Source organism: Triticum aestivum, chromosome 6B, assembly GCF_018294505.1.
Source record: "Triticum aestivum cultivar Chinese Spring chromosome 6B, IWGSC CS RefSeq v2.1, whole genome shotgun sequence".
NCBI lineage: Eukaryota > Viridiplantae > Streptophyta > Magnoliopsida > Poales > Poaceae > Triticum > Triticum aestivum.
Window position 1 is genome coordinate 44,946,219 of NC_057810.1, and position 17,190 is coordinate 44,963,408.

General features: G+C 41.7%; 1 protein-coding gene across 1 annotated transcript; it reads left to right on the forward strand.

Annotated features, from left to right (window-relative positions):
* Window positions 1-2,452: 2,452 nt before the first annotated feature.
* On the forward strand, window positions 2,453-8,291 carry LOC123133389 (uncharacterized). Its single transcript, XM_044552891.1, has 6 exons — window positions 2,453-2,564; window positions 6,631-6,751; window positions 6,987-7,046; window positions 7,139-7,418; window positions 7,520-7,837; window positions 7,904-8,291. Exons 1-6 carry the CDS (start codon window positions 2,458-2,460, stop codon window positions 8,068-8,070), a joined length of 1,053 nt encoding a protein of 350 aa, XP_044408826.1. The 5' UTR covers window positions 2,453-2,457; the 3' UTR covers window positions 8,071-8,291.
* Window positions 8,292-17,190: the final 8,899 nt, after the last annotated feature.

Consider the following 17,190-nt stretch of genomic DNA (forward strand, 5'->3'; position numbering starts at 1 on the left):
CGTTGGTCTTCTCCTATTCTCAGCCGGACTTTCCCCGTTCGCGGCGGCATGATGTCGCAACCCGTTGTGGCGCCGACAAGCGAGGCACCAGGCAAGTTTTTTGGTCTTGCAGATTCGTGATGTATGTGTGATGTTTGCTAGATGTTAGTTTTGACTGTGTTGCAAGCTATAGCACCCGATTGATCCTCACTTTGTTAAATAACTATCTACATGGAGTACTTCCATGGACGGCAAGGAGAGGTTATTCTTTAGGAATGGAGATCCTGGTGACACTTGATTCTAAATTAGTATATTTTTGTTATGTTGTTGCCTCATGGGCTATTGATGTTAGGCTACATTAAAGCTTTTTATTGTCCTTTACTATTTAATTTTAGGCTATACCTGGCATTCTTTTAAAACATCATTTTTAAATAGAATGAATTGAAGAAAACCACCACATTGACACTAGGTTTGCAGAAAACACCGGTTTACGAATTTATGACAAAAATCACTCACTCTTAGCCTAATCTTTTGCAAAAAAGGAGAGAAAAAACTGATCGGTCGCTTCGAGCACTTTAATCGTGATTATGACATGTGGGTACCACATTTGATGATGTGGCGTAACAGTTCACGGTAGACAATTTAGACATTGTTAGATGAGGGATTTTCTAGATTTATAAAATAGTCCCTAAAATTTTACAGAAACACCCTTCAATCAGTAAACAAAAAGCAATCAGCTCCACGAATAGATTTGGGCTGCCAAGTAGCCGAGCAGAGCAGCAGCACGCCGGCAATGGTTCTCGTCGCCGGGAATGGGAGTGGAGGGTACAGGCACAGGCACGCGGCTTTGTGGCCGTCGGTGGCGGAGCTGGCCGGGCCGATGGGCCGCGCCTCGTCCCTCAGCCTGCGGTCACCAGAGGTCCGGCGTCCGTCGTCCTCAGCCGTCAGACCATCATCGTCAGCCTTTGGTCGAGCCACCAGAGGAAGCCGCATGCCGTCTAGCCGCAAAGTTCATCGGATCCAGGGCCTCTAGTGCCAAAGATCATCGGATCCAGGACGCCGGGGGCCACGCTGGATCCATGGCCGCGCGGTTAGGATCCGCCGGTGAGGTCTGCTCACGTGGCCGCCATGACGCGGGGACGGGATGGGCACGAGGGAACCGCGAGGAGGGAGGATGGAGAAGCGGAGGCGCGGCCGCCGCTGGCCCCAAGTTCGCCCCTGCTGCGCGAGGCCGGCTCGGGAAAGAGAGAGAGGAGGGAGGAAGGAGAAGTGGAGGCGCGGCCGGCCGGCCGAGATGCGCCCCGCCAGCTCGGGGAAAGCAAGAAGAGGGAGGATGGAGAAGGGGAGGCGCGGCCGCTGCTGCTCAAACGGGCCGGGCCAAACAGGCCAGCCCGCGAGCACGCCGGCACGGCCTGCCATGGGCCAAACACGACACGGGCTAAACGGCCGCATGCCGGCACGTGGCATGTCTTGGGCCGTGCCTGGGCCTGGAGCCTGGGCATGCGGGCCGGCATGGCATGACCCGTTTAAATTTTTGTTACAAAATTTTCCTATTTTTTTACATACGTATACCTAAAATATAGCCCAATAAGCCTAAAACCAGTCCAACAGACTGAAAATGTGCAGCCCAACGTGCTAAACAGGCCATCGGGCCGGCCCGTTTACTAATCAGGGCGTGCCTGGGCCAAGGAGAAGTGCCCGTGGGCCGGCACGACCCGACTATTAAACGTGCCACGACGGGCCGTGCCAGGCTAGGCACGATTAGCACAGGCCATGCCGTGTCGTGCTGGTCTGGGTGGTTAACGCTTTTAAGGCAAATCTTTTTTCGCGAGGGGTGATGTTTTTTGCAAAAGACCCCTTTAGCGTTGTTTATTGTGGACAGTTACCCACATAAGGAAAGGGTGGGCTCCATCTGTCATAATCATTATCAAATGAGCCAAACCTGCCAACTATTGTTTTTTGCAAAAGATTAGGCCGAGAACCAGTGGTTTCTGACAGAAATTTGTAAACCGGTGTTTTCTACAAACCTAGACGCCAATATGATGGTTTTCTGCAATTCACTCTTTGTAAATAGTCTGTATAACATCTGGAGGAGGCCGCCCCTATTTCTCTTAGCACACCATTTTGTTTTTGTTTTTTATGAAAGGCACAATCATTTATTCTTATCGCTCAATGCATAGTGCTCTCTCCCACAAACAAATTCATCATAAAACCCGAGGCCCGCACACAGATTCTTCTCCAACTTTAACTTGTATCTCTGGTAGTAAAATAAAATATCAGAAAATATGTATCGTGGAACACAACATCAGCTCGCAGATGCTTCTCTGGGAAGTTGTATAGGTAACTAAGGCCTGTACAGTTATCTGCAAAATAGAATGTTGCAGGAGGATTACATATATAAAGTAACATGATTTACATGGATGTAAAACAACACATTATATTTCTAATGTACTTTCATCTTATTTTTCAGATGATGATATGAAGTCTGTCAATGGTTCCGTATCTCCGTCTGCCTGTACAAGTCTGGGGGGTGGTGTGATCAGACTTAAGACTACCACAGTGCCTGTTCTCGCCTTTTTTAGAAGGTAAATAAGTACCTTGGTTATGCTTTCAAATGATATTTTTTGACATCATTCTTATTATTGATTTAGTATAATGTTTTCGTTGTTGTGTCTTTAGAGAAGTAGTAGATTTTGTTCTGATAACAGACAACCCTATACATGTAAAAATGGTTGGTTTTTTGGCTTACCAAATTGGTGTTTTGCTCTAATGTAGGTGTATTTTGATGAGTTAGGACAAATGTCAATTTCGACTTATAAAGTAATATTTGAACCACGGTGAACATTAAGTTTGTGTCAACCAATTTTAACCTTTTGAATTTATTACTACATGGCTTCTAGTTCCAGTCTTCTTTGGAGATGGCCCATTATTAGTTGCAGGTCGTATTAAACTGATGACGATTTTTAGAACAATTAGTTCATGTGCAATATTTGATATGTCATATAAAGAATGGTCTCAATCAATGTTTCCTCATAATTCCTCGGTGCAAAAACCACTAATGTGATGTTCAAATAGGGATTTTTTTTCCTTAGGCACCATTTTCCTTAGATATCCCATTTTCCATGTTGCTTTGAATTACTTGAAATAGTTATAGCTATTAAAATACACACACACATAATATGATTTACAACCAAATTAATTTGAACATCATGGATTGTGTAACTACATCGTGCAAGTATGAGTGTATATACCTAAGAGTAAGCCTTTAATTTGGTAGAAACCCGTACACACACCCCACACATATAATTCAGTTTGTTACAATAGTAGCTTCAATATCATGGAGCACTGAGCAAAAAAAAATTCCTGCTGAACTATTAGCCACAATAGTTGCTACTAAATTGACTTGGATTCCTTCTATTAGTGTCTTGGGTATGAGTGAAAAAATATCCAGTCTCAAAAGACAACAAATAAATGAGAGAAAAAAGAGAGCCTTATTACAATTGCATGCACGCCTTATATACTCAGATGAGACTGAAGAAGCAATATGCCATTTAGTCATATATGCACAAAGGTATGCAGCCATTTAGAAAATGTTTAAATTATAAACATGAACTTGTATATTGTGCCACTTACAATGATCCGACTACCAAATGGTCCACAATGAATTTACTAATGCTTGGAGCATGTATCCGCTGAATGGCTTTGTTTAGGGGCCCCTTATGAAGAGAGAATTCCTAACTCATAAATTGAACGCCATTTGACACCACCTCTGAAAGAGTGTCTCATCATTCTTTAGGGGCCCCTTCCTCTTCCTAATCAACTATCAGATCTGAAGAATAAAACATGCCACATCATGCTTACTCAACCACATGTAGGATGGATCAAGAGCCGATCATGAACTTTATATATAATTTTAAAATCATCAATGACAGATCAAAAGCAGATCCTAAAAGTTAAAAATCATCAATGAACTCCACGATCCCACCTTGTCGTCGTGTCTATCCACCTTGACCTCCACGGCGAGAGGCTCATGCCACGGGAGTGATGGCGGCCTGCAACCTCCTCCTTCTTAACATGGCACAACTGCCATGAGCGATCAGAGCGAGACGATGGTGCCTCAATGTGGAACTATGTCAGCACATCATCGGCACGCTCGCTGTACACCCCTTCCATGATGTGAGGCTTGCAGGTACCCTACCCGTCTCCTTCACCTCCTTCTAGTGACTCCAGCGCGACTGGATTGTTGATTCTAGCAAAACCCCACCCGATTCCTCCCACATAGAGCCTCCTCTACACCTCGATAGCGTCCTGACCAGGAAACACACACAATAGTATGCATAGATGCACTAACCTTTCTATGACACTTCCGGCGAATTCTCACCCTACAACGACGGTGGCGAGCGGCCATATGCTACAAATACAAAACACTTTGGTTGCTGCCGCAAAATTTGCTCCAAATGGGGGACCACGTGGGACCATAATAAAATGATTGTTTTACACCACTTTATGCCAAAAAAGCTGCTCCAACAAGTGCCCTAAAATAGGACAAGCACAAAATGACATCCACGGTATTTTGGGGGCACCAATTTTAGGGCTGCTATAGTTGGTGAGCATTTTCTGGTGCCCTAAAATTCACTTTTTGGTGTCCCAAATTTTACTCCAACGGCTTTTTTGTGCCCTATTATAGGGCCGTTGTTGGAGATTCTCTGAGTTTTTTTGTGTGTTTTTGAAGTAGCTTCTCAATTCTTTATTTTCCTCCATGGTTCAGTATCACTAGAAAGCGCCAAGAGCAAGCGACTATGCCTCCTCTCTTCTGCTCTATCAGATATTAACTTTTAGCTTACTTGAGCAACAACAATCAACAACTCGAACCGGGTTCAATGCAACTAGCGCACCAAGGCCCTAAATCCACAACGCTGTTACCTGTCACAAACACCAGCCACACCTCCTACAAGATGTTTCGCTTTGCCTTCTTTCCGCAACCAGCAAAAAAAAACATCTACTTCTCTTCACTCTAAGACAGCAACATCAGCAGCCCACAAACAAATTTAGGCAACAAACATCTTCTCTGCTTCTTGCTATAGTACTCACTACACCAACACCGCTACCCCCAAGTGATAGTAGCCGTACAGACCTCATCAATCTCTCCTTTCACCACCACGGACCAACACCGCAGACCTGTAGGTCCTTCTACTTGCACGCACTATCGGCCATCATCTCGGATGAGCTTTTGATTTTGAGCAGCCACATGTACGCCTCCTGCTGCTACCCCTAGCACCCATGACCTACAGTTCCTGCACAAGCCACAAGGAGGGGCCCCAGTCCCAGGTTGCATGCCACAAGCTTCAATGCCAATTTGCTGCGCTACCCCGCACTCCTGGCCGCAGGCACCTCTTCTCTCTGGCCTGGTCCACCACCAGCAATGGTTCTCTCCCCCTGCTCCAGACCATTTCCTATCTGCTAAAGGCTACGGCTCTGCTGTAGCTTCTCCCATGCAATTTTCTCCTCACTCCAAGAGATCCACTAGCGACAAAACCTCTCTTCACCCATAGCCATGAGCACCACCTTTCCTCTCGCCGCTAGCAATGGCTTTAGTTGTAACCTAGGTGTTACACCATGTTGTCTCTTGGAGAAAACAAATCTGTAACACTCTCTTGCTCTTTAACTATAACCTACAAGTATGAGTAGATATTCACAAGGGTGGGCCTTTGGGCCAAACCCATATGCACACCCCACACATACACTCAACCCAACTTATATCCTTACTAGGAGTTGCACCATGTTTTTAAGTTATGTAACTGTTTTTCTACTCAATCCAGTCAAATCTCCATTTCTTTGCATAATAGGTGTTGAAGCCTTGAAGTTAAACTGTAGGACGTGAGATGGTCTTGGTCCTTTAGGCATCAATTTTCATAATAGTAAGGGAAAGCACATACATTTTCTATTGGTACTAATTAGTGGGGCATATTGTCCAAAAAGAATTTGACAGCAAGAGGCCAATGAGGTCAAAACAAGTCAAACTCCAACAAAACGAGTATTTCATGATATTATTGTATGAATTATAGAGGGTATTAACATGTTAATTATTTCGGGATTGAAACATTTCATTGTTGTAACATCACCACTACATATGATTCTATTCTTTTTGTATGGAGCTTTGATTGCTTTTTACAAGTTAGAACTAATATAATTTGTCTTTGCACGACAACACATGCATGCCTTGAATTGACCAGATTTAATGATAATGTGATGTACTCCCTCTGTTTTTATTTACTCTGCATATTAGAGTTGATTGAAATCAAACTTCATGAAGTTTGACCAAGTTTATAGAAAACAATATAAACATTTACCATAACAAATCTATATGATGTGAAAGTACATTCAATAATATTTTAATGGTATTGATTGGTTATTGTATATGTTAATTTTTGTTTATAAACTTGGTCAAAGTTCACAAAGCTTGACTTTGACCAAAGCTAATACGCGGACTTAATAAAAACGGGGGAGTATATAATATATTTTTTCCACTGTAATCATAAAGTAGGATTATATTTGTTTCTTAGATTAAAAACAAATATTTAGTTGTTGTAAATGGTGGACGTTCGAATCATGTTGTTTCTGATTATAGATTTCCATGTGATCTCTTTGCAGTGGGGAAAAAATTCAAGATATTGTTTGGCCGAAAACCATAGAAATCAAAGGAAGAGTGAAATGGGGGTTTTTTAAAAAATTCCTCAAGGATCTTCGTCACTCTCAAAATCGGTCAATAATGGTAAGATCATTTTCTTACATTATAGATGATTCATCCTTGTTCTTATGATTTGACATTCTCCCGTTTTAGGATTATTTACTTTTGTGCTGAAATGAGTTTGAAATTGTATTTGATATACCTAGATAACTATGTGTTTTGCAGCGTCAGTTTGCTTTCATCATAAGTTTTAATAGTTACTGCAATATCACAGAAATAAACCAAAACTGATTTTTACTTGCAACCAATATCCTATTAGGTGATTTCCCTGTTGTTGAATGTTGAGTCTTCAAAAAATGGCTTAGAGGGAATGAAACAGGTAAAATTGACACTTGATTTTTTATTTCTAGTCTTTAGAAGGTATGGACATTCAGAATATTATGCTTAAGCTATTTTATGACACTGATGCAGGTTGCAAAGATGTTAAAAGTGAACAAAAGAATTGGTTTAGCAACAACAGAAGATGGTTCATATATTTATGTATGTCCTGGACACAAGGACATAATAACAGTCCTTGCAAAATATGGTTTCTGGAAAGGCGCATCAACAATCGATACAAACCAAGACTCATTAATCGGTTTTGTTGTACGGGACCGAAAATCACCAGTAAACACAAGCAAGGGAGAGGTAAGTACTGCGACAATACAAGAAATCAGGGGCACTCGCTTGGAATCACAAGAAGTGATATGTGGTAAGCTTGTATTACCTATTAGTCCACATGCATGGAAGTCTTGTTCTCTCGATGTCCTCCTCCAGTACTTACTGATCATGGACATCATCCTCTTCTTTCAGATAAGCAATCATACCCGGTTCATCCTCTTCGTGCACCAGTAGATGATGGCCTATACTTTTGGCGTCCTCCCCTGGTACTAGCAGAGCAAGGCTCATATTGTCCTTATCCTCCTCCTGGACTACTACGTCACGACTTCCATGCTCGGCATCCTCCTATTGGACTATCAGGTCAAGGGTTACATCCTCATGCCCCAGAATGTCAAGGCGTCTTTCATCAGCTTCCTCCCTGTGCAAGAGGTCAAGGCTTCATTACCCACCGCACTCCCAATTTTGCACTCGAATACTTCAGGCCCTTAACAGATCATGGAAACAACAATGGTATTTCTCCTGACCAACAACATTGGATGTTTAGTGAATGGCTTGAAACTGACTATGTTATTGCAGGTTCACAACACTTGAGGCCACCTAGCGGTTCTGCTCCAGGTTATTTGTGGCATAGAAGGTCCGAGAATAATCTTCCTGGTTTTAAAAGATCAGAAGGCTTCTCTGGCTCTAGTTCCACATATTACTCAAGATTCGAAAATGGGTCGAGTAGCATGCCTCCCAACTAAATTCATTGATGAAATTGCAGCGTTGTCCCAAGAAACATTCTGAATGATTTGGTGTATTCAGAAGTACAAGGAAGACACCAGGACATGGATTCTTGTTTCTATTTCCGATTGGGCCAATTACTCCCAATATCCATAGAACATAATTCCTGATGTGTACAATGATGCATATGACATTTCATTTAGTCTCCTGATAGGATGTTTGCCAACACTAGTATGTTCCAACCCGCATTGCTACATGTATCTTCATATTTGGTGATTAATGAGGTTATTATGTATTTTTCTGGATAGTCATGTGAAGTTTTTCTTCTGAATAGCTAAAAGTGTATGTCTAGTAAACTATTCCGTAGGGTAGATATTGCGATGGAACAAGCCCTGTAGTCTCATCGTCATACTAGTGGGCTTCTTCTTTGTACTAAATTTTTTTTATTGACGGAATTTGTACCATGAGCTAGTTTACAAGGAAAAGCCAATCGAAAACCTAAACAAATTAACCCGATTATGAGGGAAACCGGACCAAGAAAACATACAAGTAAGAGGGGAAAAGAATAATGATAAAACATGGGAGTCCATGACAAGGCACATCCCAACAAGTAGACTAGCAGGAAACACAAGTAGATGTGGGGTGTTGTCTAGGATCACAACACAAAGACTTAAAAGCTAGTTGTTTTTCATTTGGGTAACAGTCTAGTTTTTTTCCCATTCATGTTGTGACACAACATATATGCTTGGGTCCCTTTCTGTCTGCCTTTGATTTGGGTCATATCCAAGTTTCCCCCTTCTACTAACTTGAGAAAATAACAGGCAAGGAAAAATTGAAAAAAATTCTTTGTTGTGGACCGCCGAACGACTGGCACGACGCGACCATCCTCCGTGATCAGACTTTCGAGGACATGCAACACCTACTCACTGACCGCCTTCTAGTGGCAGATTTTGTAGAAGTGCATGCTCTAACCAATGCAACCAAAAAACCGATCTGATGGAAGAGACTAGGCAGCACATTATACGTCAACACTCCCCCTCACGTGTGGCTCCCTCGGGCCTAAACCTGGACCGAAAGTGGGCTGCAATTTAATTACGCCAGCCGGGTCTTGAACTCAAGACCTCTTGACTCCGATACCATGTAGAAGTGCATGCTCTAGCCAATGCAACCAAAAGACCGATCTGATGGAAGAGACTAGGCAACACATTATACGTCAACAGATTTGGCACAAAATCCTCTCCTCGTGCCGATCTACCGCCATGCCGCAAGACCAGACGTCGGCGTTCGCGGACTGATGGGCGTCCTCTTGATCAGAAGCTCCTGCAGAGCTTTGCTGAGGTCTTTCCTCCATCCTCCTCACTGCCTGTGGCTGGTGGATCTAAAAACACCGCAACAGTTGTGTCTTCGACTCGCTGCAGCCCTCCGACCCTTGGAAGATGCGTGCCTCTAGGCTAGGGCAAGAGCCAAAGGGATGAATATGCTTCCGAGAGTTAGGCCTTTGTTTTCCTTGGGGCTGACCATCCCGTGTTCCGCTCTAGCGTCCAGCTTGTGTAAGTGTCTCATGATGGTACCCTTATATCTCTTCCCACTCCTATCAATGCAATGATACACAAGCTTCTGCGCATTCAAGAAAAAAAACACGAGAGAAGATACAGGCTGGGATTGTTGTGGATGTGCTGAATCCTTACTAGTAACGGATGAAAACAGAAATACAAACCAGCTGGAGCGCAGAAATTCCACAGATAATGAGAATGCTGAATTGCTAATATACCAGTGGAGGATTGCTTTGCAAGACAACCACAGTGGCCTATGACAAAAATGTAAATGGTTGCCTATATCTTATATCTTGAATCTTAATAGCTCAACTGCGTGATTACGAATCAACGAAGCACCATCTCAAGCTCTCAAGCATTACCGTGGATCAATCAACAACCATATAAGAAGAAACTGGATTTTGCAGAGGACAAGAAGATATAATTATTTTGTCATCTCATAAGCTAACAAATATCATAAAAAAGTATTGATTTAAGAAGCACATTCGTCCATACATGAAAACAGGAGTTAAGAAGCCAACAAACTATGGGAGGTACAGTATTAAATATGCAGATAGATTCAGCGATCTGTTCTCGGGGCAGTAAATATCTATATAACAAGTAATACATGTAGTTCAGTATCAGAGTTGGTATAATAAGTTTGGCGCAAAGGTCAGCAGTACAAGCTTGATATAGTTTTAGAAAGCTGAAAAATAGATGCCATCTAGCGAAAGCCAACTTACATCTGTTAATGCCCAACTCTGGTTTGCATAAAGCATAGCCTGTAATGTTGTGACACGTGGGATAAATCTAGGCAGATTTGGAATATACCACGCTAAGCAGAGGTAAAATTCTAACCATTTGCTAGCATAAATCATGATATAAGAACATACATTTAGACACATGTAAGCCCTGACTCGTGCAAACCTGAGGAGGCTTGGTTTTAGCCAGCCATAGTATTTGGACTAGATGGTACGCCATATATAGAAAATATACAACTCTCTTGTTCAGTTTTGAAATCAGTTGTCCCTAGAACTGAACGTATCAGCCAATAGGTCACTCAGAAATATAGGAGAGAAAAAAGGAAAAAAAAACTGATCCAAACTAGCGAAACATGAATGTCTTTCAAAACATTTAATCTCTTCAAACAAAGATGCAGCAGAAAGAACTAAGATTTTTAGCTCAGAAGAAGTGGAACAAGCAACCAACAAACTGGGTCAAAACTGCATCCTCAGATTGATCAACATATTGTGGCCATCAACAAGTCCAAAACAGTTCACCACAAAAGAAAAGGTCTAGAATTGCCATTCAAATGAAATTTTATGATGACATGGACATAACAGTACTCGTGAATCTAATTACTGGATCAAGCATTAGCAGTGACCATACTAGCATGTGAGATACATAATATACCAGAGACCAACATCTAGTTAGGCAACAACACTGAAACAAATCTTTGTGGTGCAGTAAGGATTTAAAAAAAACAATTGCCTTAAGAAGCTTTAAGAACACAGAACCAAAATTCCAGTTGGTGGGCCAGTGTATAATAGAGTGCCAGGCGATAAGCAATGTAAGCCAGGATAGAGAAATTAATGCATTGCAGAATGGCATGTTCCCACACTTTCTTAGCTCCAATATGTGTGTTAAATAACATGGCATCAGGATGAACAAGTTCAACCAATCCATGGTTTATTCGCTACTAAATGATAAGATATCAGCAATCAGGAACCAAATCATCAGTTCAATCAGATTCTGCATCTAACAGGGCAGAAAAACAGCATCTAGTTAAGCAAAGTATACCGAAATAGGAATTACCAGCTTACTATGGAGAATAAAAACTTTGTCGCACCGTCACAGTTCACTGATTTTCATAGCTCGTTCTTGGGTGATGCAAATCTGAATCTTGTCGGCGCTTCCCCTCGGCAGGCGGCAGCGTAGTCTTCAGCAAGGTGTGGTGCAGTTTCCATGTGAGGGCATATGTACTTCTCCATGAATACGTTCTCAGTCAAAATCAATGCTTAATACTCCCTCCGTCCGAAAATACTTGTCATCAAAATAGACAAAAAGGGATGTATCTAGAACTAAAATACATCTAGATACATCTCTTTTTATTCATTTTGATGACAAGTATTTCCGGACGGAGGGAGTAGTAGCTATGGCTGTGCACTAGCAACCCATTTTCCTTAAGAAATTTCATAACACAGTAGCGGGGTCTGAGCGGGCCCTCCAGGCTGTAAGTGAGCATTGCCGGTCGATGAGCAATGTAGGCCGGCTCCAACCCCAACTCAGAGAGAAGGAGCTCGGATCTGCGCTGAAGCATGTTCTTTGACCTCCTCAGCACAGACGGATCCTTGGACAAAGCAATGCCCACCTCAGCATCCGACCAGCCGAAGGTGCTCTTCAAGTACTTCACTTTGGCGGCAATCTTCTCCTCGCCGAGCAATTCGACATACAGCAGAATTTTCCTGAACATCACAGAGCCACGGGGCACACCAAGACCTTCGGCGAACGCCGCCGCCGCCCGTATTTGTTCCGCGCTGGCGGTGAGCATCCTTGGCACAGTGGTACACACCTTGTCAATATCGCAAGCACCTAGCGTGCACTCCTGCAGTAACGCCACATTTGGCTTGACCACCCTCTCGAGGTTGTGCGAGAGGAGACGGTTGTTATGCTTGAACGCTTGGAGGAACTTGTCGTAAGATCCGAAGAGGATGTTGCTTTAAGCTTATTTAAATAGATCCGCTGACTTACTTCGACATAAAACAGGGCGTTTGCTCTAGTGGTACGATTCTCGCTTCGGGTGCGAGAGGTCCCGAGTTCGATTCTCGGAACGCCCCTTTTCTTTTCTTGTCCTTTTTTTTCCTCTTGGTGTGGGCAGGGCTTTTCCACGAGCTGGAGCGCATGCACAACACCTCAAAAGAAAAAAAAACACAGATAGGCTGTTCTTTCTAAAAAAAAACACAGATAGGCTTTTGGGCTAACTGTCCTAATTATCAATCAACCATGGAACCACTACTACTTCGCCCTAAAAAGTTCCTTCTTGAAAAAACAAAACAAAATCTTCTCAAATAAAAAAAACGTAATAAAGCAAATAAATAAATCTCCTAAACACAAATTTCCCGCCCCAATCTCCCTATTGACAATCATTTGAAGCCCAAGTGTTTTTGGAGCATATGCTAGTGTTTTTTAGGGATAAAGAGATTGTATTGATTAAATAATTGTCACATTACAATCCCGTAGGATGAGGTCTAAGATTTTATCAGGCCCCGATCCTAACCAAACTACCGTTCGTTCATCTAGATGGCAGAGTTGCTCTTATTAACTAATGCAATCTACGTCCCAAATTACGTGTTGACAAGTAATTTGGAATGGAGAGAGTATTATCTATAAAAAAAATACTCCCTCCGTTCCAAAATTCTTGTCTTGAATTTGTCTAAATATGGATGTATCAAGTCACGTTTTAGTATTAGATACATCCATATCTAGACAAATCTAAGATAAGAATTTTAGGACGGAGGGAGTAGAAACGAGCCAACTCTATTTCCAAAACCATAAATTCAGTCAAACATGATAGGAACATTCAATTCAGTTAATTCAAAACCCTAAAATTCAGTCAAACAAGACATAAACATTCAGTTAATTCACAACCCTAAATTCAATACTTCAGTTAATTCGGTTAAATAACAGCATTCGGTTAATTTGAGTTTCAGAAACATCTGCAACCCTAAATCAACAAACCATAGTTTCCAAATCTGGAACCCTAAAATTCCAGCTGTGAAATGGATATAGATTCAGGCATGTAGCTCATGTATGGGGAAATTTTGCAGTGGGTGGATCGACCACCACCCCTCGGGAGGCATTTGTGCCGCCGACAATGGCTACGATTAACAGAATATGCTGTTGCCGTGACAATATTCCTCCTCGTCGTGGGTGCCTCCTGCCATGCCGTCCAGCCATGCTTCATGCTCTGTCCCCACCATGCCCTCGTCGATGGATCCAAGGCGCCTTCAACAAAACTCGCCACTGTCATGCCACGCGAGAGAGAGGAGAGGGAGAGCGAGGGAGGGGAGTGAATAAGGGAGCGCTCGGCCCAATCGCTTCGGACAGAGGAGTCAATGGCTGTTAACGCCGCGACGTCGCCGCTGTCGGCCCGCAAGGGATCAGCCACATCAAAACATGCTCAGAATGCAGCTCAATGTTTATTGCCACTGTCAGAAATTCGGTTCGATGCAAAATATCACGAATCATAAAATTGGTGGTTTTATGCTAATTGTGAAATGAATATGGTGGTTCTGTGCATTTTACTCAAACATTGATTTATTGATGTCACATGTATCTTTTGATCATGGTTTTTAAGGACAATAATTGAAATTTACGACAGATGGATGCTTCAAACCTTATGCATGCCCATGATCAGGCCCTATAAATCATAATACAAAATAATAGTAACATCCTGACATCCAAGTTACAGTTAATTTTACAATCAAACTACAAAACAAAAAGATTGAAACTTGAAACAATTTGGCATTCGTTAGAAAGTACAATTATTTTGCCAGTATAAATATATCTTTTCTGTTTCCTGTTTAGCGTACTTCCAAGGTTAGTATAATCCCCTTTTATAATGTTTATATATACTGATCTATACTATTTGTACCTGAACAAAAGTTAGCTTACGTAGTATAAATAGCATGCAACCAAACATATATGTAACGTATGGGACATAATGAAAATTCTCTTTAACTTTGATAAAACATCATTTAGTGCTACTAACTTGAAGTTCTGACCTTGAGCATGACCCTGTAATGTTGTACATGCATATTGATATTTTCACTTAAGGAATAAAATGCATAGTATGGAGAAATATTAATTCTAAAAATAACTTTTCAAGACAGAAATGTACTGCTCAAATGTACTGCTCAAATATAAACTCTCTGACTTGAAATTTCAAAGCTTGTTATCTATAATACCTAAATAGTTCATCCCCACTATCCTATTTCTTTTGACATGCAACCTATCCACCTCATCATACATGTCCCACACATGCCACACCAGCACATGCAACCACCACCTCAGTAGGCAGCCAACTCGGTAAAAGAAAACCTATTTATGTGCCATGGCATCTTTGTTTTCTGCTGCTGTGTTTTCCTTACCATCGCTTGCACGGTAGAGGAGGAGTCCATGCCTTCCCCGACTACGTGGGTTGTTCGAATCCTGGCCCATTAACTCCCCCACCCAATCCGTCATCCTCTTGGTCATCGTCGGTCCAGCTTCTTTTTCCCCAGAAAGGATTTCCCTGCGCAACGGAGCGTCTTCTCCCGAGAGCGTTTCTATTTTTTCTGCGGGCCCCAGAGCGTTTCTATTGATTATTTATCTCTCTCCACCTTCTGCAACCTCAGTGTCTTCTCCCTTTCCTCCACTCCCTCGGTCCCTCCTACACCCTCGTGTTGTTCCTCTTCCATAGTTCCACCAAGATGAACCACCACATGTGACATGTCTACGCACAGCTCTCTCATGTGGACGCTGGCTCCCTGCTGTGATTCACCACTCGCTCGCATCAGGCATCAGTTAACATGCTCATTTCCCCTCTCTGATTGCGCTTCCCTGAATCACTCCTAAATGGCATGGATCTGCATACCCCTTTCCAGGTGTCGCCCTCCTCTCTTTTTGCATCCTTTATTATCCAAGTTTCTCTCAAATACATGTGTATATCATGTATGCATGAACGACTGATAATCAAACTTCTTGCTGGAGTGTGTTGCTATGCATCAATGGATAATGTACAGACAGCTTCTTCCCCTCACGCACATCACAACTCTATTCTTTCTTTTTTGTTGCGAGGTACATCACAACTCTATTCAGGTGAGAGTACTTTCCAGCTGCAAATTTTATATTATTCTTCCCGGCTGCAGTTATATCACCTGATAGCTTAGTACTAATAATCTGTCTAATCGACCTGACATTTACCCATGTATGTTAGATACTCAAGACATTTTCTGCAAATAATCAAGCCATATTTCTTAAGATCTATACAATGTTGTGTGCTCAGATTACACAAGCCAGTTATGGAGTTCCTTCTGGAGTTCTGCCACATCAATATTTCCATTACATCAAGATTGTAAGTTGATCTAATCTTATTCCTGAATGCTTTGTTCCGTACCTTACAGGACGGCTAACTCAATTCTATTTATTTTATGCAACTATAGTGCAATGGCCGAAACCATGTCTTATGCTTCATCTACAGGATCGGGTTTCTTACCATTTTGCTTTTTATTTTATACAATGAAAGTCATAGCAATTTTCTTATTCCAGCGAATGCATGCATTCCATAATACAGTTTCAGTCCTTTAGATACTTCCACGGATTATTGATGGGGTATCTTTCTATATCTGTTATTGACTTGCAGCTTGCAGATTGATAACTGTACATTGACCATTAATGTATGCTTGATTATCATACTGATTGATTTCTCTTCTACCATGCAACGTGTTTGCGGGCATTTCTAATTAAAGCCTCTTTAGTCATTTCTGCACTTCAAGGTGTGCAATCACTGATTAAAAATGTTTGATATTGTCCTTAATAACTATAGTTTTCCATTTATGAATTAATTACCAAATAAACCAATAGCCACATTAGTTCCACTGATCACAAATGATCATATTATTCGCATAAGTTTCTCATGTTACAGAACAATCTTGCATTACTACACATCTGAAGCATCACACATTAGTGATAGTACCTACACCCTCATAGTTGGTGTGTTGAACAATACGGCTATGAAAGAAGTGTAGCATTTCATCAGAACAATTTGACGCCCAGGCATGCTATTGCTACTGGTGCTAAGTAATTTCTACTTAAAATAAAAACCTATGTTTTGTTCGGTACACTGCTCGAGGTCAGTAGAATATAGTTCAACATGCATTTTGAGGAACTAATGTTAGTATTGAGATCTTGAACCTAAATATTTTCAATAATTATTTCTCTTCTATACATTGCCTTTGCTTATAAAGTTTTGTACCCACTATAGTTACATTCTACAAAGTCCCGGCGCAACGCCCGGGGTGTCTTCTAGTTAGTTAAATAGTTGACCCATTGTGCGAAATGACGCAGAGACCCACAAACATCATGTGTGCTTTGAAAAAAAAAATCCATATATTAGTTGGTTTAGCTGTGGGCAAGCCGTATGGTAACAATTCTAACTCCTTTGTATAGAAAAACGAATAGAGGCTTGTTGTTTACAAACATATGCACATAAATATTTGAATCAGGTAGATGACATTGCGCCAAATGGCGCAGAGTCCCATTTAAAACCAGGAGTGCTTTGAAATATTTGAATTTGTTAGTAACTTTAGGTTGTAGCAATCACACATGGCATGAATTGTAACCATTTTAAATGAAAAATTAAGAAAGAGTTGTCTTTTTCAAAATTTGTACCATTAGTGTTTTTTATAAGGGTTGCCTTTCTTGGTACAGATAGATTTAAGCACCCACTTAGGCTATGGTACTTGTAATACCCATATATATCTGCCGTCACGACAAAAGCAGTGGCAAGTACCAATTCACACTTGTGTTCGCACATGAAAACATCACCGTGTACCCTCGACGCCGGGG

Bases quoted from the DNA above. Each gene is read 5' to 3' on its own strand.
- LOC123133389 (XM_044552891.1), top strand. From the start codon at position 2,458: ATGAAGTCTGTCAATGGTTCCGTATCTCCGTCTGCCTGTACAAGTCTG. The intron at 6,752-6,986 runs GTAAGATCATTT...ATATCCTATTAG, and splicing joins CTCAAAATCGGTCAATAATG to GTGATTTCCCTGTTGTTGAA. The intron at 7,838-7,903 runs GTATTTCTCCTG...ATGTTATTGCAG, and splicing joins AGATCATGGAAACAACAATG to GTTCACAACACTTGAGGCCA.